This window comes from Oncorhynchus tshawytscha, linkage group LG30, assembly GCF_018296145.1.
Source record: "Oncorhynchus tshawytscha isolate Ot180627B linkage group LG30, Otsh_v2.0, whole genome shotgun sequence".
NCBI classification, from domain to species: Eukaryota; Metazoa; Chordata; class Actinopteri; order Salmoniformes; family Salmonidae; genus Oncorhynchus; species Oncorhynchus tshawytscha.
In genome coordinates, this window is record NC_056458.1 from 7655404 (window position 1) to 7678318 (window position 22915).

The 22915-nt window shown below is 45.2% G+C and overlaps 2 protein-coding genes and 1 pseudogene across 3 annotated transcripts in view; all 3 read right to left on the bottom strand.

Moving 5' to 3' along the window:
- The window catches only part of LOC112228865 (disks large homolog 4), a 92396-nt gene extending 89723 nt beyond the window's left edge, over positions 1-2673 (bottom strand). Inside the window, exon 1 of the mRNA XM_042309505.1 lies at positions 2582-2673. Within this exon, the coding sequence (XP_042165439.1) occupies positions 2582-2611 (30 nt within the window). The 5' untranslated portion in view covers positions 2612-2673. The remainder of the gene's footprint in view (positions 1-2581) is intronic.
- Positions 2674-13395: 10722 nt separating this feature from the next.
- LOC112228864 (7SK snRNA methylphosphate capping enzyme) lies at positions 13396-18067 on the bottom strand. Of its 2 annotated transcripts, XR_002950094.2 has the most exons (6): positions 17782-18067; positions 15384-17317; positions 14994-15212; positions 14636-14759; positions 14413-14518; positions 13396-14332 (listed from the first exon to the last, which is right to left on the bottom strand). XR_002950094.2 is itself a non-coding variant. In XM_024394571.2 (5 exons), the coding sequence occupies exons 2-5, from the start codon at positions 17274-17276 to the stop codon at positions 14478-14480; spliced, it is 2277 nt and encodes a 758-aa protein (XP_024250339.1). In that variant the 5' UTR covers positions 17277-17317; positions 17782-18067; the 3' UTR covers positions 13396-14477. The 2 variants fall into 2 exon arrangements, 1 of the variants encoding a protein (XP_024250339.1); XM_024394571.2 differs by having other exon boundaries at positions 13396-14518.
- Positions 18068-20607: 2540 nt separating this feature from the next.
- Positions 20608-22421, bottom strand: LOC112228173 (annotated as a pseudogene).
- Between the last annotated feature and the right edge of the window lie 494 nt (positions 22422-22915).

Genomic DNA, 22915 nt, shown 5'->3' on the forward strand with positions numbered 1-22915 from the left:
AAAACGGGTTTTAATGACTCCAACCTAAGTGTATATAAACTTCTGACTTCTACTGTATAAAACACAGGAAAATCCCATTTTTGACTGTACTGGGCCTTTAAGCTGCTATCATTTAATCAGAGATCATATATGATCATTCAGATTGATTCACATTATGACAGGTCATCAGTCTATGAACTCTATGGGCTTGGAGAGACACTTGTCACTATCTTACCTGTTTGTTTGTTGCCTCTCTCTCTCTTTCTCTCCCTCTCCGTTTGTTTGTCTGTTCATGGCTGTCACTCTCCTGCCATGATCATGACAGCACCAAAGTCTTAACACATGGAAGACACCTTCAAGACCCATAATCCCTGTGATGAAGTTATAGACATCTAAGTTTAAAGCACTCTAATTTGCCAGCTAGTTTGCGAGGGGTGGTGTGCAGGCAGTTGCCAAGAACCTTACTTACAGTCCGTTGCACTATCTTCTCGACAGGTGGAACATCCATTCCTAACTCGCTGACCCTGTGATGAAGACTAAGACAGTGATTGTGCAAGCAATTCTGCAGCTAGCAAGTATTCTTGAGTTCAAAACATTCACTATCAGTCTTTTCACACAGCCAGAACTACCCAGCGATAGCTGGTTAGATAAAACCTCACAGCTAAAAATGACTAAACTGTAAATGTAAAGCGAACTAGTTAACTAGCACCCTGCATCCCACTGCTGGCTTGCCTCTGAAGCTAAGCAGGGTCGGTCCCTGGGTGGGAGACCAGATGCTGCTGGAAGTGGTGTTGGAGGGCCAGGAAAAGGCATTTTTCCTAAAAAAAAAAGAAACCCCAGGGCAGTGATTGGGGTCATTGCTCTGTGTAGGGTGCTGTCTTTCAGATGGGACGTTAAACAGGTGTCCTGACTCCCTGTGGTCACTAAATATCACATGGCACTTATCGTAAGAGTAGGGGTGTTAAACCTGGTGTCCTGGCTAAATTCCCAATCTGGCCCTCATACCATCGTGGCCACCTAATTATCCCCAGCTTCCAATTGGCACATTCCTCTCCTCTCCCCTGTAACTATTCCCCAGGTCATTTCTGTATATGACAATTGTTTCTCAGTCAACTTACCTGGTAAAATAAGGGTTAAATATAAATAAAATAGCCAGGAGAAAAAGCTTATAGTAGCTCAAGTTTCATTCTAACATATATATCACAGTTGATCTACTTAAACTTACTTTGTCTTTGCCAACAACAGTCACCCGGTGCAGTGAGTCATGATGGTGGTGCTATACAGTGCTTTTTCTTCCACTCACACAGAGGTTGGTGGCACCTTAGTTGGGGAGAACGGGCTCGTGGTTTCGACTGGAGTGGAATGAGTGGAACGGTACCAAATACATCAAACACATGGTTTGCAGGAGTATGATGCCATTCCAATTGCTCCTTTCCGGCCATTATTATAAGCCGTCCTCCTCTCAGCAGCCTCCTGTGTCACGCACTGCCACACTGCTTGTAACAACCGAGAGTGAGAATGAAGCAGTCAGTGGGGGCGGGGCAAGTGACTCACGTTCCAGCAGGCCTTTTCAAATAGCAGTCCCTCAACAAAATGTGGTGACTCATTTTTCTAAATAAAAGCTTTGCTGAATTATTACGATCATTTCTTATATGGGGGGGGGCATTTTACTACGCTCCTACGCCCTGGACACTGTGAGTGTGCGTGAAAACCCACCAGAATTCCTGAAGAGAGTAGGGAGAGAGCCTGGGATTGGAAGCAGGCTGAATGGTTGAGGAACAGACACCAGCGCGTGAGAGACGCCTTGGACGGCATTACATTAACGGTCTCTCTATGGGAGCCAGTTTCACGACAGGGTCTGCCCCAGCCTATCGGCCCCAGCCTATCGGCCCCAGCCTATCGGCCCCAGCCTATCGGCCCCAGCCTATCGGCCCCAGCCTGTCACTTGTCTCGTGCGTGTGATATAACACACGCTGTGAGTGTGTATGTGTGTGTTTGTGTGTGTGTGTGCAGACTAAAGATGTGTGAGCTAGCTCCATGGCAGTGGTTAGTGGTGAGAGTGGGTCTAAATGAGTGGGTCTAAATGAGGTTGAGGCATGCTGGGAGCTCAGCCCGGACCCATCTCCTACCATGCCCTTTCCAACTACCACAACAACCACAGGTCTATTCACTAACTCACTCCTACAGTAATCAGCCACGCAGGTTAACCAGATCATGGCTAGCTAGCACACGCGAACAGAGAGGGAGATAGAAAAAAGAGTGGGAGAAACAGAGAATTTATAGAGAAAGACAGGGACATTGCCTTCTAACACACGCCTCTCGGACAGTGCACTCTCAAATCAAATATATAAGGGGCCAAAAAGACCACAAAGAGAGAATGGGATTGTGCTAACAAGAGAGAAACAATGATCAAATACACTATCTTTGCAAAGACATGCTGTCCTGTTACGTTGACCGTTTTACCCCAGACACAGACACAGGATGAGACAAAGCAAATAGCACGAGGAGGTGATTAACCCCCCTCTCTCTCTCCCCCTCTCACACACATGTTCACCTCTCTCTCTCACTCACTCTAAGTGAAAGAAACGACAGGCCAGCTTACCTTTGTAGTCACAATGCAGAGGCAGTCCATGGTAGTGAGAACAAACAGGTGGGGTGTATCTCAACCCCCCACACCCCACCCCCCACAACAGAGGGCTGAGACCCCACACCCCTCGCCCCAGCCTGCCCCACTCCTGCTCTCTCTCGTCCTGCCTTTCCCCCCTTTTCTTTTCTTCCGTGGATCTCTTTTCTGACTAACTGAACCAGCGAGGGAAAGACAGGATGGAGGGAGGGGGAAACGTAAAGAGGGAGGGGGAGGGACAGAGGGAAAGAGAGAGAAAAAGAAAGAGAGAGAGAGAGAGAGCAAGAGAGGGTGGGCTCAGAATCTGTATGGGAGAGAAGGAGAGGGGGAACGCGTCTATATTTTTAAGCAAGAGGCAAAGAGGAGAGGAGGGAGAGAGGAAGGAAAGAGGAGAAGAAGGGATGAATATGAAAGGAGATGGACAGAGGGGGGAAGGAGGTAGAAAGGAGAGGCGATATGGGAAAAAGGGGAGATTCGCTCTGCGAGAGAAAGAGAGAGAGAGAGAGAGAAATAGAGATTAGACAGTGAAACAGCAGAGGATGGAGAGGGAGAGCCGAGGGAGGGGACAGTGAAGGAGAGAGAGTGAGTGTGTGGTGTGTGAAGACAGAAGGAATTAGACCGAAATAAAATGTGTAGTGGGGGAGAGAGTGCGAATTACATATGCATCACAGAAAACGGAAACACATACGACAATCAGACTGACACAAACAACCCAACCCCAAAAACAAGATCACACATTCTGAAGGAAGAGAGAAGAAGAAAATGTTTTCTGGTTGTTGTGGTGCTCTGCAGCTGTTGCCTTAGCAATGGTGCAGTTGTTGCCGTGGCAATAGGAAGGGTTGTTGTTGTCAGGTGGCCATTGCTGTGGTGCTGAGGTCTATGTGAATGATCTATGTGTGTGCGCGTGCGTGTGCATGCGTGCGTGTGGGTGTGCATATGACACACGAGAGACAGTGAGAGGAGGAGCGGGATAAGGATTTTAAATAAGAAATAATCATACACGGAGGTTTCTTTTGGTATAAAGCCATATCCATTCTCATATTTCACTCTCTGTGGCTATATGTTTCTACAGTTAATTGGTGGTGTGCAAAATGTGGTGTATTTTCTGTCACTGATTGATTCCAATGCAGTGAATTGGGCCTGGAACCCTTGTTAATGCATTGCAGTAAAATGAATACTATAATTTGTGCATCTTAGGGGAACACTTTGCCTTTAAGAGCATGGACTGCACCACTACAGTCTGGTTTATGGGGGGGATGTGTGCATCCTTGTCTTTGCATCATCAGCTCGGTAATTGTACAAAAGCAGCATAACCCCCCCCCTCCCCCTGCCAGCTCCCCACAAAGCAGGACCAATGGTGCAGTAATAAAGCAATTCTAAATGATGAACACACACTTATTCCCTGGGGTGGAGAGAGGCATAGATCCAATCTACAACAAATACAACACACACCCACACCCATAGCTATGCATGTACATGCAGGCATACGTGTAGTTATACACACACACACACACACACACACACACACAGACATGAATACGTTAAAAAGCACCAAGCAGCATACCGGAACAGTGTGCATAGGAAGGCTCAAATCCCTGTGTCATACAAAATCCCCCATCCGGGCAACCATCCACCTACAGAACCTGAACCAAGCTACCGGTACTGTTCTGGACTCATGGCTCCCCTGAGGGAGAGGCAGAGAGTTCCAGAGGGTTCCAGAGAGTTCCAGAGGGTTCCAGAGCCCACGGAAGAGACTCAGTAGAACAGCATGGACAACAACTGATCTGGAACTTCAACCTGTGTTAATTAACAACAGTATTCCAGCCAGGAGGTGACCTGAAAAAGCTGACCTGTTTACCACATTGCATAAACTCACCCTATTGTGGCACTGAGGGTTTACAGACCGACACACACACAACACACCACTACTGGCTTAACACAACTTTGTGGACGTTCGTGTTCTAAACTACTGTACTTATGCCTCCTCAACAAACCACATATAAAATCGTTATTGCGACAAGACTTTACAAAGCACGACCGAGAGAAAGTACCGTGTGCAGAACTAGTGTGTGTGTGTGAATAATGACAAAATGTTATATCCTCCTCACACAGAAAACAGACACAAGCACAAGCTTGGATGCCATTTATCTCTCTCCCTCCCTCTCTCTCTCGCACACATTTGTGGACGTAGTTAGTCCCAACTACCAAATTACTAGTCTCTACCTACTCATCTCCTGCTCTTTTTAACAACACACAGCGGGAGACACACACCAACAATCAACAGAGACAGAAGATTTTGTCTAAATGGAATAACAGACGGAAACACGGGAGAACAAAGGAGACACCCTGACAGACGTGCATTGCGGTAGCAAAACCACTTCCCAATGCGGTGTACAGAACCGAAGACCGGAGAAAAACACTCACCAAGAAGTATGCAGTCTTCATCCTCCTGTCCCTCCTTCCTTAAGACAAGAGTGCTCTGCTGGCCCTACAGCTGCCTCAGTCTGACTCAAAGTAGGCCAAGGACAGGCTCTGGTCAGCTGAATGGCACCCAGGAGGAACATGTGGACCACGAGGATGCTGCAGGGGGATCACATTTATTTCAGATAGTTGGTCAATCTCACAGCTGTGACTTGGACTAGGTTACAAAAAGACATCACAACCAGGGATGTCAGGACTTTTCTTCTTCACATGCAACACTTCATATCGGCAAAACTTTGCAGAAGTGCAAATACTCAAACTTCAACTGTGGAATTCTAAATAAGGTCATTTGTAATTGACAGTATTAGATTCGGCTACTTGTTGTTTCTGAGGTTTTGATGATCTGACCATGTCTCACTACTTAACCCCATTTCTTGTCTTCTGGTTTGGGTTGGAGCCTGAGAAGAAAATTGCAGAACATTTCAGTAATCACATTTCATGGAATATTATGCCACCCAGTGGTACTATAATGAACTACAACAAAGTGACAACATACAGGGGAAGAGAAAAACTCTAGCCTGCTGCATGGGGAATGGCGTGCTATAATGTCTCTTTCTACCCCCTCTCCTGCACCTCCGCACATTGGTCCTTCTGTGCCTCCTGCGGAACAGGCGGGAAGTGTGTCTAATAATATTAGTCGTCTCTGGGGCACTTAGATTGTCTTTACAATGTCAGACATTGTTTGACTTGATACAGTTAACTCGGACTGAACAACTGCATTTGGAAAGCTCAAACCACTGACCTTTTTGGCAAGAACTTCACTCACTACTTGCATTGCTGATGTTTGAAACTCCTGGCAGGGGAGTTTTTGGATGATCATAGGTGTTAGCGTGCAGGAGGACCCAGCTTCACTAATATTTTGGATGCTCTTAGATGTTAGCATGCAGGAGGACCCAGCTTCACTAATATTTTGGATGCTCTTAGGTGTTAGCGTGCAGGAGGAACCAGCTTCACTAAAATTTTGGATGCTCTTAGATGTTAGCTTGCAGACGGAACCAGCTTCACTAATATTTTGGATGCTCTTAGGTGTTAGCGTGCAGGAGGAACCAGCTTCACTAATATTGTGGCTGCTCTGGTATTTCCTTATCAGGGCATCAAGGTCACCAACATGATTCGAAACAGTGTCGCCCTGTCACCCTTTTTGATGACTGTAAATCAGTCAACAAACCCTTACTAAAACCAGAAACCCCATAGGAGTTGACAGGGCTGACAGTGCCACCCATAAAAACTTGAAACTCCTAATTCAGAAGACTTTGCAGCCCACCTTTCCACAAATATGTCAGTTTTTTTCCTAGAAAATTTGAATTGTCCTATTTTCGGGCAAAGTAGGAGGGCACCATGACATCACCAGACACATACTATACTGTGCCACATAAAGCCTCTTTTTACATACAATCTCTGCTTTCACCAGGACTTAAAACCGGGGCTTCCTAAAATGCTTGCCCCAACCAGTCTAGAACCCAGGTACAGGTATATCTGCAAAGCACATGCACTCCTCCATATGGTTCATAGGTTCCCTATTGTTTTATCCAAGTAGGAGGGGTGACTGAGTTCAAGATCAAATACACTGAAGCAGTCCATGTTATTACAGTTTAGGCTGACATTATTTTCTTAAATCTGGAAATATCATTTTAAGGGATCAAATCTATTTTTATAGCTTTGTTGCTAGTGTTGTTATCAACTGTGACACAACACCCGGCATTGACAACTTAGATGGAAAGATACTGAAGATGGTAGCTGACTATGGCCACTCCTTTCTGTCATGTCTTTAATCTGAGTTTAGAGGAAAGTGTTTGTCCTCAGGCCTGAAGGGAAGCCAAAGTCATTGCACAACCTAAGACTGGTAAAGCGGACTGTTCTAACAGCAGACCTATCAGCTTGCTGGTCAAACACAAAAAAATGGCGTTTGACCAAATACAAAGCTATTTCATCTGAAAACAAAAGGACAACAGACGTTCAGCATGCTTATGAAGAAGGGCACTCAACATGTACTGCACGGACACAAATGACTGATGATTGGTTAAAGGAAATGTATAAGAAGAAGATTGTGGGTGATGTACTGTTAGATTTCAGTGCAGCCTTTGATATTATTGACCATAACCTGTTGTTGAGAAAATATATTGTGTTAAACCGTGGGGTGTTGGGTTGAGTGTGCAGAGATGGACACAGAGACAGGGTGGTTCTAGTCAGAAAACACAATTTTCCTAGGCAACAAAAATAAACACAACACCAAAATAACTCAGGGTTGGCTCTGTCCTTCTACACCTGTTCGGCTCCATGCCTCCGGGAGCTTCGTTCCCCTCTGGAGGCTCACTCCTTGCCTCTCTCTTTGTCCTCCTCGCGGTGTGCCATGGTACTCCCTTTATGTGGCCTGCACGGCTGGTAGCCACTCTCCCCTAATGACCTTTACTTGGGGCCATCAGCGTCAGGGTGCCAAGCCCGTGTACTCCCAGCAGAGGGACTCAACATCACGGCACATACCTCCCCTCTATCACCAACCCCCGGGGTAGACATCCCAGGATACCACCCCCTTGGCCCCTGACCGGGAAGGAGGCGTGCTCAGGGCTAGGTTTACATCCCTCCTGGAGAGGGTGTCCGCATTGCCATGCTGGACCCTCGACCTATGGATGACAGAGAAAGAGAATCGCTGTAATGACAGGAACCAGCAGGTGACGCGGTCATTTGTGTCCTTACCTCTTGCCATCCACACAAGTGGGGCATGGTCAGTGATCAGGATGATCTTTCTCCCTAGGAGGTACTACTTGACGGTGTCCAGCGCCCACTTCACGGCGGGGCACTCCTTCTCGACAATCGAGTACTTCTACTCCCTCAGGAGGAGCTTCCTGCTGATGGGGTGCTGCCCGCCTTCCTGCTCTTGAGACAAGAGTCGGACGCATCTGTGTGGACCAGGAGGTTTTTTGAGAAGTCCGGGGTGATGAGTACCGGGTGCGAACATCGCGCATCCTTCAGGGCCTGGAACGTTGCCTCTGTGTCCTCCGTCCATCGCACCGTCTGGGGTAGGCATGCCTTCATTATGTCTGTGAGAGGAGAAGGTATTGTGGCAAAGTTAGGTACAAATCGACTATATTAGCCTGCTAACGCCAGGAACGACTTCACCTGCTTCTTGGTTCGTGGGACCAGCCATTCCCTAATGGCATCCAATTTCTTTTCTTGGGGCTTCACATTGCACCGCCTGATACGATAGCCCAGGTACTCCACCTCAGCATAGCTCAGCTTGCACTTGTGGAGGTTTGCAATCATCCCCGCATCACTTAGCGCATCCACCACTACCTGTAACCTACAGAGATAAGACTCCCAACTGTCACTGTGCATGATTATATCATCCAAATAAGCAGCAGCGTACTCACGGTGCGGGCGCAGGATGCGGTCCATGAGTTGCTGAAAGGTCGCTGGGGCCCCGTAGAGCCCGAAAGGAAGAACCCGGTAGTGGTATAGGGGCTATACCACATATATAATTGACGTCACCTACCCGCTCGACGATGTCGTAGGTCCCATGCCACGTAGCCAGGAATTTGCTTTCCGTTGTGGGGTTCAGGACCAGGACGTTCTCACCCGGGTGGAACTCTCCAGGTTGGGCCCCTCGGTTGTATAAGCGCTCCTGGGCGCATTGCGCATTGGCCATGTGCTCCTTCACAACTGGCCAAATCGCCTTCATCCTCTCTCTCATCTCCTCCACGTGTTCCACCACGCTGAAAAGGGGGTTCGGTTTATCCTGCCTGACTTCCTTGGCTAGGTCCAGCAGTCCGCAGGGCCGAATGGCCATACAGGAGCACAAAGGGGGAGAACCCAGTCAATGCTTAGGGTACCACGCGCACGAGAGCCAGATCTCACGTTTCAGTCCTTCATAATTTGCTGCCTGGTAGGCGTTCAAGTCGAAGTAAGCCTTCTGGGCCTTCCCGGAGAGGTAGGGTGCCAAAAGGCTGGCCCGCTTGGGCCATTCTTCCCTCTGCGCCGTCCTCTCGAAGGTGCACAAATATGTCTTCACATTATCTTTCTCCATTAGCTTGACCAGGAACTGATTTGGGCTAGACTCCTGAGCCATATCACCCTTCAACTGGGCTACCTCCGCTCCCAGTCTGAGTTTTTGTTGGTGCTGCTCCTCCAGCGCTTGCTCCTGGAGAACCTGTTGCTTCTGCTGGCTGCGGATAAACTGAGCCACCAGTTCCTCCATGATAATCTCCCTATGCTCGACCCCACGGCACCCAAAGCAATGTATCTAATAGAACTCAGAGTTTTCTTTAATGGAAGCCACTCTAATGTCAAACATGTAGGGTGTGGTGTACCACAGGGCAGCTTTCTATGCCCTTTATTCTTTTCTATTTTTGCCAACGACAAAGCATGTGTGTCTTGGTATGCTGATGATTCAATCATATATGCACTTCAACAACCACAGCTAACAAAGTCACTGAAACCCTTAACAAAGAGTTGCAGTCCATTTTGGAAAAGGTGGCCAGTAAACTGGTCCTGTATATCTAAGAGCATTGTATTCGGTACAAATCATTCCGTAAGTTCTAGACCTCAGCAGGATCAGGATGAATGGTATGGCTGTTGAAAAAGTTGAGTAAACTAAATTACTTGGTGTTACCTTAGATTGTAAACTGTCATGGTCAAAACATATAGATTCAACAGTTGTGAAGATGGGGAGAGGTCTGTCCATAATAAAGAGACGCTCTGCTTTTTTGCCACCACACTTCAAAAAGCAAGTCTTGCAGGCTCTTTTTTTTTGATAAGATAAGATAAGTTTTGTCTTATCTTGATTATTGTTCAGTCATGTGGTTGAGTGCTGCAAAAAATACCTAGTTAAACTGCAGCTGGCCCAGAACAGAGCGGAACATCTTTCTCTGCATTGTAATCAGAGGGCTAATATAAATACTGTGCATGCCAGTGTCTCTTGGCTAAGAGTTGAGGAGTGACTGACTGCATCACTTTTTTATAAAAAACTACGTGTTGAAAATTCCTAATTGTTTGCATAGTCAACTTACACACAGCTCTGACAATCACACTTACCCCACCAGACATGCCACCAACGATATTTTCACAGTCCACAAATCCAGAACAATTTCAAGAAAGTGTACAGTCTTATATAGAGCAGGGGTGGGCAAACTTTTTAGCTTAAGGGCCACATCGGGATTTTGAAATTCAATTGATAGTCAGATTTCTTGGGGGACCAATTGTTTGTTCAAATCCATTTGCGGGGGCTTCCTGATTGGGGCAGCGGTCTAAGGCACTGAATCGCAGTGCTTGGGGTGTCACTACAGACCCGAGTTCAATCCAGGCTGTGTCACAGCTGGCAGTGACTGGGAGACCCATGAGGCGGCACACAATTGGCTCAGCATCGTCTGGGTTAGGATAGAGTTTTCCCAGGCCGAGATTTCCTTATCCTATCGAGCTCTAGTGACTCCGGTCACCGGGTGTACGGTGTTTCTTCCGACACATTGGTGCAACTGGCTTCCAGGTTAAGCGGGCATTGTGTCAAGAAGCAGTGCAGTTTGGCTGGGTCGTGTTTCGGAGGATGCGCGGCTCTCAACCTTTGCCTCTCCCGAATCCGTACGGGAGTTGCAGCGATGGGACAAGACTATAACTACCAATTGGATACCATGAAATTGGGGAGAAAAAAGGTTAAAAAAAAATATATATTTTTTTTTTTGTAAATGTGTCGCGAGCCAGATTGAAGTGCCCTGTGGGCCGTACTCCCCCTTGATATAGAGCCATTATTGCATGGAACTCCTTTCCCTCTCACATTTCTCAAATTACTAGAAAAACTGTTTTTTTTAAACAGAGAAAGCAACATCTTATGGCACAACGCCTCTCCCCTATTTGACCTAGATATTTTGTGTGTATGTATTGATTTATAGGCTATGTGTGCCATTTTCTTATTTTTATTATGTAGTCCTCTCCTTGAGCTGTTCATGTTTCTTGTTTTGGGTGGACCCCAGGAACAGTAGCTGCTGCTTTCACTAATGGGGATCCTAATAAAATACCAATACTAACTGTATTAAAATCTGTAGAGTACAAATATGAGTTACAATGAACAGAAATATGAAGGCAACATGCAACAATTTCAAAGATTTTACTGAGTTACAGTTCATATATGGAAATCAGTCCATTGAAATAAATTAATTAGGCCCTAATCTATGGATTTCACATGACTGGGAATGCAGATATGTGTCTGTTGGCCACAGATACCTTCAAAAAAAGGTAGGGGCGTGGATCAGAAACCCTGTCACTATCTGGTCTGACCACTATTTCTGTCGTACACATCGATCCAGAGCATTCCAAACATGCTCAATGGGTGACATGTCTGGTGACTATGCAGACCATGGAAGAACTGGAACATTTTCAGCTTACAAGAATTCTGTACAGATACTTGTGACATGGAGCTGTGCATTATCATTCTGAAACATGAGGTGATGGCAGCGGAAGAATTTTTGACAGTTTGTGCAGAAATTCTTTGCTTGTGCAAACCCACAGTTTCATCAGCTGTCCGGGTGGCTGGTCTCAGACCATCCCACATGTGAAGAAGCTGGATGTGTAGGTCCTGAGCTGGCGTGGTTACGTGTGGTCTGCGGTTTTGAGGCCGGTTGGACGCACTGACAAATACTCTAAAACAACGTGGGAGGCGGCTTATGGTAGAGAAATGAACATTCAATTATTTGGCAACAGCTCTGGTGATGCATGCAGTCAGCATGCCAATTGCACACTCCCTGAAAACTTGGGGCATCTGTGGCATTGTGTGTGTAACAAAATATTATTGTGGCATAGGATAAATGCTCACAGGGATGTAAACCAATTTGTGTATAAAATTTGAGAGAAATAAGCTTTTTGTGTGTATGAAAAAAAATGTCTGCAATGGATCTTTTATTTCAGCTCATGATTCATGATTCAACACTTTACATGTTGCATTTATATTTTTGTTCAGTGTACTTTCTGAAGGACAGCTAAACTGAAAGACAACTTAGAACCTAGAGATTATTATGGCATATTTGCAACGCAAATGCCTTTTTGGCACAAAAAACTTTGTAGCAGTGTTTCTGAAGATATTTACTGTAAAAAAATGAAAATCATTTAATTCCCCCTTTGAACCATGCGTACACTCAGTAAAAAGTGTGCTATCTAGAACATAAAGGGTTCTTCAGCTGTGCCCATAGGAGAACCCTTTGAATAACCCTTAAAAGTTCCAGGTAGAACACATTTGAGTTCCATGTAGGACCCTTTCCATAGAGGGTTCTCCCTGGAACCAGAAAGGGTTCTCCTATGAGTATAGCAAGCTCCCAAAATAATGTTATAGCATGATTCAGACAACCTTATTGAAATGAGAAACTCCCTGGCAGTTATATACAGTGTATTCAGTATATATATAGTAGTATATATATATATATATATACAGTATATATATACATATATACAGTATATATATACATATATACAGTATATATATACAGTGTATATATACAGTATTCAATCAAATTGTCTTAATAGGGCCTGTCACAAATCCCCTGCCAGTGACTTATCAGCATCTCACAACACTTCCAAGCTGCACACTCCACTCCCCATCCCCCATGACTGGAACCTGAGAGTCTAAGGCAGGGGTATTCATCTCTTACGCTACGAGGACCGGAGCCTGCTGGTTCTGTTCTACCTGATAAGGAATTGCACACACCTGGTGTCCCAGCTCTAAATCAGTCCCTGATTAGAGAGGAACAATGAAAAAAAAAATCTGTGGAACTGGCTTTGAGGTCCAGAGTTGAGTTCGAGGGGTCTAGGGGTACAATAGACCAGCTTCTCAAACACTCTCTGACGTGGGCCCGGATTGGTTGCGAAGGGGCATGCTGTTAGGGGCAGGACACCTGACAGCTCTACGACTGTGCAGGCCAGTGTCTCTTCACTCCTGTGAGCGGACTTGTGGGATGGAGTGCATACAGAAGTGAGTTGTTGTAACTTGTTTGCCATTTACTGTTGGTAGTAGTTAATGATAATTGTTTCCATATCTCGCCTATACAGTCATTACTAGTGCTCCTGCTGTGCTATTGTATTCATGCCAATTGTAAATAGCCTATTCATTACTGTTCATCTCCTGTACTACAGAACCACATCCTTCCCACATCTATTCTGTCTGTTGTGTGTGTGTGTCTATGGCAAAAAAAGTTCCCTTGTGTGTAACTCTGAGGTCACCTCACTCCCCTCTTACCAGGGGAGGTGCTAGTGGGTCACAGGTCAGCCCAAACTGAGAATCACTCTCGTTCAGGGCCTGTGGATGAAGTCCTCTGTGGAATGACTAAATGAGCACCGACTGCATTTCAATTGATTTGTTTATTAAAACACTTCAACAAAATCAGAACTAGACCAGCATTTGCCCATCTGCTGGTGATAGTAAACAAAGTATTAAGCGTAAGAATTGAGTAAAGCGTAAACAACATTACATTATGAATTGACTGGGTTAAAGTGAGATGGATTAACAATTAAAGTCCAATCTGAGGCCATGAATAGACTACATATGATTAGTTGGCAGCAACTAAATCATATTGAACACACGACACGAATCCATTGAAAGAAAGAAAAAGTACCAAAAGAAATAGACAGAACAGGAGTAAAACCAAGCAAAACACTGATCCTTCTTATTATAGCCAAAGTAAAAACATTGATCATCCTCTCAGCATTGCCAACTCCACCTGACTGACAGTTGTTCTTGAATCAACTACCAATAGAAAGAGGCAGGAACATTCCCTGGACACAAAGTAGGACATCTGGAAGAATGCAATCCGGACCAGGAGCAGACTGAAGACAGGACACACTCATCCACAAAGTCACATTGAAAACAAACTGCTTTTCCTAGTAAGTCAGTTAGGACACAGAGGAACTCAAGGACAGTGTTAAAATAAAGACTGACCCTATTAAAAAATAAGAGAAATGTCCCTACATGAGTTCCATTTGGACATAACATGGAAATAACCTCTATGTAAAGGATTCAAGTTGGGTTTCGCCAGTCCATTCTGAATAAAATGCTGGATATGTTGATGAACCAACTGAAACAAATATATTCCTTGACTGAACAAGAGTACAAACAGTAGTAAAAAAATAGGGAACACAGCCTGTGCATTGGGAGCAAAAAGTCCAAAGTCATGATTGAGTTTCCCAAAGCTTCTCATCATCTGGAGTGGAGTTCGGTGAGTGGAGAAGCCATCAGATTGTCGTTTTATAGAATCTAGCATCATGTTTTGGACTCCTTACCTTCAAAACAACACAGTATCAATGTACAGGCATGTAGAAAGCTGACGGAGTCTGTTTGGGGTTGAGATATATATGCTTACAGGCTGGAGATTAAGGTGTCTCATGGTGGTTTGGGTTTATGCTGCTCAATGAACTTCCAGGCAGATTATGTTCCTTTATGAAACAAGTAGATTGGCCTTTGAAAACCTGTGGGAAAAAAAACATTAAAATCCATTTGTTTTAGAAACAAAATGTACTAGACTGGGAAAAAGGACAAAATAAAAAAATCAGATGGATATTGTAACCTATCGACCAATGACTTACCTCTTGACGAACTGTTAGGAGTCCCGATCAACTCGTAGCTGGAGAATCCCACCTCAGATGTCAGATATGTGGAGAACTGTTCTGGTTTGAGGCGGATGCTGTGGTAATTCCTAAAGATGCTATCCTGTAACAGTAAGAAATAGGGAGATATTATTATGTCATCTTGAGTCCTGAACTGCCCCAAAGCTGAGCACAGCTGCGCATCCTCATAGGGAATTTTGCAAAGAAACATGCTACTTGTTAAATGGTTTGAGTTCTTGTTTTGGCTATCATCAATATGGCTAATTCTGTATGTGCATTTGGCCAGTGTAACAGATCACACGATTGGTGCTCCTTTCAACACTGCCCACTCTCTCACCGTGAGTTTCTTCCTCTTGCCGTAGGTGATCCAGGGCTGTGGCTCCAGGACGAACAGGCCTCCAGGACGCAGGTGTCTGAACACTCTGTGGAAGAGGCGCTTCAGGCCACCGTCTCCCCAGTTCAGATGGACCCACTTGGTAACGCTGAAGCACAGGATGACGTCATACTCTGGTCGCTGGGTCAGCAACAGAGCATCACTCTCCAAGACATAGTTCCCCTGAGGAGGAGAGGGAGGGCAAGGGGATGAGTTCTGAACAAGGTGTGATATTTCTCTCTGAAGGGTCACGCAGAAGTAGAGGCAACACAGTATTGTTCATTTCATTCTTAATATAATGAATAACGATTACTAAATGGAAAGAAACATAGGCTGAAGTGCACCCACGTTTACCTTGATAAAAGAGACATTGGAGGGGAAGTCGCCGGGAGGCATGGTGGGTGTTTTGGGGAGGGGGGGGGCTGCTATGGGCCCCCTGGAGATATGCAAGGAGACCGGGAAGGAGCTTGTCCCCAGTTCAACAGCAGGCACTCCAGAGTCCTTCTCCTCAGCCCCACTCTCCTGATCTCTTCTCTCTGCGCAACACGACAACGACACACCATCCGCTGCCTCCACTGAGACACAGTCGCTTCTCACCTGCTTTTCGACATTTCCATTCTCAGCCCTGCTGTGCTCTCTTTCATTTTGTTTGTGTGTTTGTTCGCCTGAGTGTGACGCGCCTTCCTTCCTCTCCTCCTGTCTGTTTGCCTTCTCTTCATTCCTTTCCTCTTCCGGCCCATTGGTCTTCTCCTCCTCCCCTGCAGTTCGCCGGGCCTCCTGGGCCTGCAGCTCTGACAGGTAGTGTCTGATGTTCTGGCGGGCTGCGTGCACCAGACCCCCGTCAATGTCCAACCCCAATATGCGTGCGGGCCGCAACTTCTTAGCAATACACAGTGTCAGGTGACCCGTGTTGCAGCCCAGGTCCAGCACTGCTTTACCCTGGAACCACTCTGGACGCAGACAACGGAACCGCGGGTCCTCAGAACAGCCTGGGTTTCGGTAACCATAGTACTTGTTGTAGTTCCCATACTGGAACTTCTTTTTGTTGCCTTGGTGCTGCTGTCGTTTGTGCTGGTTATGGGGCTGCTGTTGCTGGGAGGACCCCCTGGGACCTACCACTGGGGTTTGGAAGGAGGACTGTGCGTTTCTCCCGGGCCCAGCTCCACGGCCCTTCTCCTCCGTCCCTGACCTGGACATAGGAGTAGATTGGGCCATAGGAGGGTCTGTTTTACTAGAGTTGCGTCTGCGTTTGCGTGGCCGGCTAGTGAGCTGGTTCGGGCCTCCGGATGTGGCTGCTGAGGAGTCTTCCGGGGCTCGAGGCTGGGCCTGGGGGGCTGATACAGTGAGCGTGGCCTCATCCCTGCAGTTGGAGGGGTTGATGTCGTTACCATCACCACCCTGGGGGTCCAAGATGGCTGGGACACTGGCTGCTTCGAAAACTGAGGCAGACGCAGCACTAGCAGATGCCAGGTTAGATAGAGAAGAAGCAGTGGTGGTCACTTCACCACTTCTCTCTGAATCTGACAGGTCCAACCCGGAAACTGAGGACCCCCCACCACCTCCTCCATGGTGTCTGTGGCGGTGTCTCCTCCTGCCGCCACTCTTAAAGGGCGACACAAGGAGGCCCCTACCTCCCATCCCGCAGTTAAGGTTGAGAGGGTCAGTGATATCCCTGGGAATGAGGATCTCTACAGGGTCGCGGTTCTTGGCAGGCAGCGGGGAGGACCTGGGTGTCTCAGCGTTCAGGGCCCTGTTCACGTCCTCATCCAACAGACTGTTGAGGTTCAGCGGGTCAAATATGTTTCCTCCCAGCAGGAAGTTGGTGGGCAGAACCGAGTCACTCTCAGAGTTGGCCCGTCGTCGTCTCTTACCTGCTGGATGCTTGAACCCTGCATTCATTGTGCTGCGACGCTTTGAGAGTTTCTGCTGTTGCTGTTTGGGCTGCTGCAAGCCATTTTTTGGATTAAGATGCTGCTCAGTCACCATGGTCTCCTTTCCAACACTCTCTGTCTGGTCGTTGGGGTCAGCAGACCTGCTGTGCTTGGTTTGGGCCCCACTGTCTGGCATGGGGCAGGTAGAAGCACCATCAGTGCTATCTGGGTTGGCCAGGGTGATCTCTGGGACTTTGGTGGTATTGTTGCAGCTTCCAAAGCATTCTGAGAGTTTTTGGGGTGGCAGAGGTGGTGCTGGGTCCACTTTCGTACTTCTGGTTGGAACAGTCTCTTTTTCAACAGACATCTTTATCATCTTCCACTCAATATTTTTGGTGCTGACATGGGACCACCATACTGAAAACACACAAAACATAGATTATTGCAATGATCTCTGAAATGGATAAATCATAATATTTATCAACTCATTCAATTGGACAATTGTTTTCAGTTTCTGCTTTCCTGGCTATTTCAAGCACTCATTCAAAATATGACAACTTGTAAAACTTGCCATCCTGATTTGTGCCTGCATGATATTCTATAAGAAGTCCCCAAAATGCATACATGTCACTGGATATAGGCTAGTAGAGGATATTGGAGGCAAACGTTGAGTGTACGTCTCCAATGAATAAATGTAAACCATCTCCTCAATGCCTACTTCTGCGCGTGAACACGCTTTCTAAATCCTGTTAATGAATGGCGATATTTTCCACGAATCCTCTTTGTGTTCATGAATAAATGCGACGAAGTAAACTGCAAACTTGTCGTCTAGCTACAGGATGAGGCAACTGTATGTTTATCAACAACAAGTCTCAGCTCACCGTTCCCCCGCCTTCCCGTGAAGCTGAACTGTCACACTCCCTCCCGAGTTACTGGCGTTCCCCGCAGCATCTGCTTCGTTGATAGCTTGGTTGTTCGCTAATATTATTTTTCACTGTTGAAATCAATACATTATGTTTGGGAGAAAAGCCTCTCCAGAATTCATAAAACAACCAGTTCTGGGTGAATTTCACTATGATTGTAAGCTCGCTGTACACAACAAACTCCGTTTAACTTCTAGCTCAACAGCTCAATCTCACGCAGGTTGAAAGGTTCAAAGGGTTGTTTTAGCGTTTGATAAGGGGCTACACTCGTAGACAGGCCTCGGAACCAATAAGGTTACGATTTTTAGGCAGACTTCCTCAATTGACCAATTACAGACGTGCGGGGGTTGGCCAATTCACGTCGACCTAGTTTTACACACAAATAGGTGTCCCATAATTTGCCTGTCTGAAATGAAATGTGTTATTCCCCGCTATTTGGAGAAATTCCCGATTAAAAATGTATTGTAAACCTGTATACGGTCAATAAGCGCCATTTAGTTCACAATTTTTTCATCAACGGAATGTTGTAGAGGCAAGACTAAACAACAGATTTACAAACGCTCCCAACCCCTCTCATGTTTTCCACTAGTTACCACAGCCACCAAGTCAAAATGGGCTAGGTCGTAAAAATTCATGAAAACAAACATTTGCTTTTTGGTCTAAATGTAAGGTTAGGGTTAGGCATAATGTTCGCAGTGTGGTTAGGGTTTAGGTTAGGTTAGGTTTTAAAATATATTTCAATAATTTATATAAAGAAGATAAATTGATGGGAGGAGTTTGCAACGGGTGAAAAGGTATTGGATTCGTTTTGGAACCGGGATGCGTCCCAGGCGTGAGCTGGGTGCCCAGTTGTCACTAGTTACCGCAGCCACAAAGTGAAAAAGGTCTCTACCATAAAAATATAAATATACTTTTTGGTCATAATTTGGTCATAATTTAAAACATTGGAGTAAAACATTGGAGTAAAACAAGCTTATATTTGGGGTTCCCAGGAGGCATTTGTAAGTTACATTCTTCAAGAATCAAGCAGGTAACCTAGTGGTTAGAGCGTTGGGCCAGTAACCAAAAGGTTGCTGAATCGATTCCCCAAACTGGCAAGGTAAAAATCTGTCGTTCTTCCCCTGAACAAGGCAGTTAACCCACTGTTCCCAGGTAGGCTATCATTGTAAGTAAGAGTTTGTTTTTAACTGACTTGCCTAGTTAAATTTAAACAAAATCAAAAATGGATGTAGGAGCTTTAGGGTTACATCCATTTGTGCCTCTGAGTGGTTAAAGCACATCACATCCCTCAGATCCCGGTGCTTGAGAGTGAGAGACACACGCTTCAGCGCCAACTCAGTGACACCACATACTTTTTAAGTTAGCAGGACAGTGTGTGAAGTATAATAATAATAGCCTTCCGATTGCTGTGTACAGGACTACAGGGCAACAAAGTGAAGGGGATGTTAAGAATATCCTACTGATGGAGCAGTAGAAATCTGTATGTTTTTATTGATGTGCCCTTGAGCAGGGCACTTAACCCCAATTGCTCCTGTAAATCGCTCTGGGTGAGAGTGTCTGCTAAATTAATAAAATGAGGGTCAAATCAGATTTAATAAGATACATTTTTGAAATAGGGTTTAGCCATAATTGTGGCTGTGGTAACTAGTGAAGACCGAAGTGGCCTGCTCCGGCCGACGGCGAAGTCAGCTCAAAACAAAAGTGATGTAGCTCAAAACAAGTGACATAAGGTTAAACACATGGATGAATGAGTATTATTCTGTTTTTCCAAGTGCAAAACTGGAGAAAAAAAACTATTTATCTGCATTCCAAATGAAAACTAGTTTAAAAATTCGAACATGTTTTTTATGGAAAAGAGAGGATTGACGTTTCTGTACGGTGCACCATTCTGCCCTTTGACAACATGACCAAACGGAGCAGATTACTGTTCCATTTGAGAAGAGCGTTCCTCCTTCACGGCTTTTGCCCGTTCACGTCATGGGCCATGCCCCACCGAGGTTCTTCTTAATCGAACTCCCCCTTTCGCTGGCGAGAATTGTAAAATCGTGATTTGTAGTTTTTTATGCAACAATGTCCAGGATTTCCTCCTGTACCCCTGGTAAAAAATAGTATATTATCTATAAATTCTATCCAACCATGTCCAGGATTTCTCCTGTATCCCTTGTAAAAGGGTTTATTGTGGACTATACATTTCAGGAAAGTTGCTTTGTTACCTCTAGCCATATTGCCCAGAGAAACTGTTTTGATAAAATTATAATCTCAGGTTAATTTATTTAGACTACCCTACATTTAAATCGTTGGCGGTAGAAGCATGTTGTCGTTGCCTCTGAGTGAGCATTGTATTCCTTTGCTCATGACTCATAATATTGTCTCCTTACCCTTTTTGGGAGGATTTATTTAAAGAAGTTAATATCTTTAGCTGGACTGACAACCAAAATCAATAGGCCAGGGTTGTTAATTGGAATCATAATAGATAATGGGCTTTGAATGCCAACTACAATAGAGCCAAAATCTTAAATCATGACAAATATCTCAACCACACTGATAGCCTAACTATCAGTTATAACGAACACTTAAACCATGATAGTGTTATGATCATGATTTTGATAAATAGGCCCTAGCAGTGATTACATTTCTTAACCATTCATTCAGTTTAGATCAATCAGTAGAGATTATTTGAAATGTCACATTAGCACTGACATACAGTGAGTCAAGTTGGAAATTAAGTGAGTTAGCAAAATAAGAACTTTATTCCCCTGAGTTTAATTACAAGACTTTGTACATGATCAAATATAAATATATATACAATGTTTTACATGATTTATAATTTAGGGAAGAATCCAAGACAGGGAAAAACTGTTTAGGAATGTAAAAGAAGAAAATCCATTGTCCACGACAAAGAAAACAACGAGAAGCTCCAGGCAGTCTACACAGTAAGCTCTGTAGAAAACATAACACAGCAGAGAACTCTTCTGTCTGTTAAAAGGCCTTTTAAAGTGACAGTGACAGGTTGTCAGAAAACGTTTGATTGTCCTTGACCTCTTGACATTTTTCTATCTTAGCCGGCCCTCACCACACGCTGCTTAATAGGAAAGATGAATGTTGTCCTGAACGCGTCCGGTGATGATCTGGATGGCCAGATGCTCTCAGAACACAGATTGTGGAGACCTTTATGTGTCCTGATGGATTTCACTTACCCTCCATTGCATATCAGGGCCAGGGCCTCCATATTGCCTGGGGCTGGATTTGAAACAGTGACCGCCTCAGAGTCCTTGTTGGGCCGTCGGGCACAGGGCCAGAGGGACATAGAGGGGTGGGGATACTGGAACCCGGGGGAGTATGGTCTGGTACCAGAGGCGCCACAAGTAGAGATGTAGAGTGAGACGAGGATAACAAGGAATCTGATCGATGTTCAGAGGGAAAAGGAGAGAAGGGGAAGTGGCAGGGCATGGAGAGGTATGGAGAGGTAATGGTGATAGGTGTCGAGGAGCTGGAGTAAGAAGGGGAGGGTGGGGGAGAGGGAGTAAGGAGGAGATGGGTATGGGTGTGAGAGGTGTTGGGTAGGGTGGGGGTGGTGGAGTACAAAGGTGTTGGGATAGATGGGAAGAGAGGTGTTGATGTAGGGGAAGGTGGCCTCCCTGCTGGCTCGTTGATGACCCATCCCTGTACTTTCCTTCCTGTTCTGAAGTCTGCCCAGTAAGCATTGTCCTTCTGCTCCAGAGCCCCAGGGCTGGAGGTCCAGGGGAAAGGTCTGGCTATGCACCCTCCCCAGAGGGCAGGCACTGTGGGCATCCAGGTGGTCCCTCAGTTCCTGGACAAAGCTCTCTCTCTGGGAGGGGTCCACGCTGTCAATGTAGTTGCCCAGGCGGGAGATGCATTCTCTGAAACCTGCACTGTAGATGGGGTTGGGTAGGGGCTGTGTGTGCTCATGTATGAGGCCTGTCCTTTTGGAACTCACAGCACTAGTCACTGGAGCAGAGGACTCTTTCACATGATTTTCTGAAAGGCCTAGTGTTGGTCAATAGTGATTCCAGCAGTATAGGGAGAACATTTAGGAAGAGAAGAGAGGACAGAAAGAGACAAATCGAGAGATGGATCCATGTGATGTGAAGATGAGAGTATGAGAAAATATCATGATTAGAATGGATGACGAATTTGGAGAGAATACAAACATGGGCAGAGAGAGGACAGTATGAAGAAACAGGATGTACATTTGTGGGAGAATTGTCAACAGAATTTGCAAGAGCCAATGTGTATTTGTAGGTGTTTGTAGATAAGTTATACAAAGGGAAGATAAGGAGGTTTTGGGGAGAGAAAAATACATAATTATTAGCACTCACATTAATATTTAATATTCTATATCAACAGTTTGGGGCATATTTCGCTTTCTATTTATGAAATAAATTACATGAAAAACACACGGGCAAACTATAAACATTTAGGATTGATAGATACCTTTTCTGTCGTTCCCATTTGCTTTTCTTCGTATGTAATCGACAGTCAACTCTAATATTTCAGCTTTTTCCAATTTTGGATTTTTCAGCCGCTATGAGAGAGAAGAATAATCCTATTGAATATATTGCATTACGATCAACCATTACGAACAATATTTCGAATTTTAATTATGAATGATTTTTTTGGTATGGAAGTGATGATTTTATGGTTAAATACAATACTTTTAATACAAATATAAATTGCTAAATTATATTTTGGACGTGTCTATCAAGTTCCTAACAGACACGAAGTTACGTTTTCAATTTCATTAAATTAAGGTCATGGATGGATACGTTGGTAAAACTCGGAAGTTTCGCGCAACAGCATTTCTTCGTAGTTTTCACACGGGTCTGCTTTCCGTGTGGTTGTATGGGCTGTTTGAAATGTAATTAATAGCTTGACAATGTGTATTATTGAAATACAACGGATCTATATTTTCGATAATACCATGGCACACAATGAACTGATTTCAGAAAGCTGTTAGAAAAGCAGTGGTCAACTCAACTCACCATGTCAGAAGTGTTGCTTAGCAGTATAGTCCTTAGCTCATCCAACCGTTGGTTTATCCTATCACGCCTCTTCTTTTCAATTACCGGTT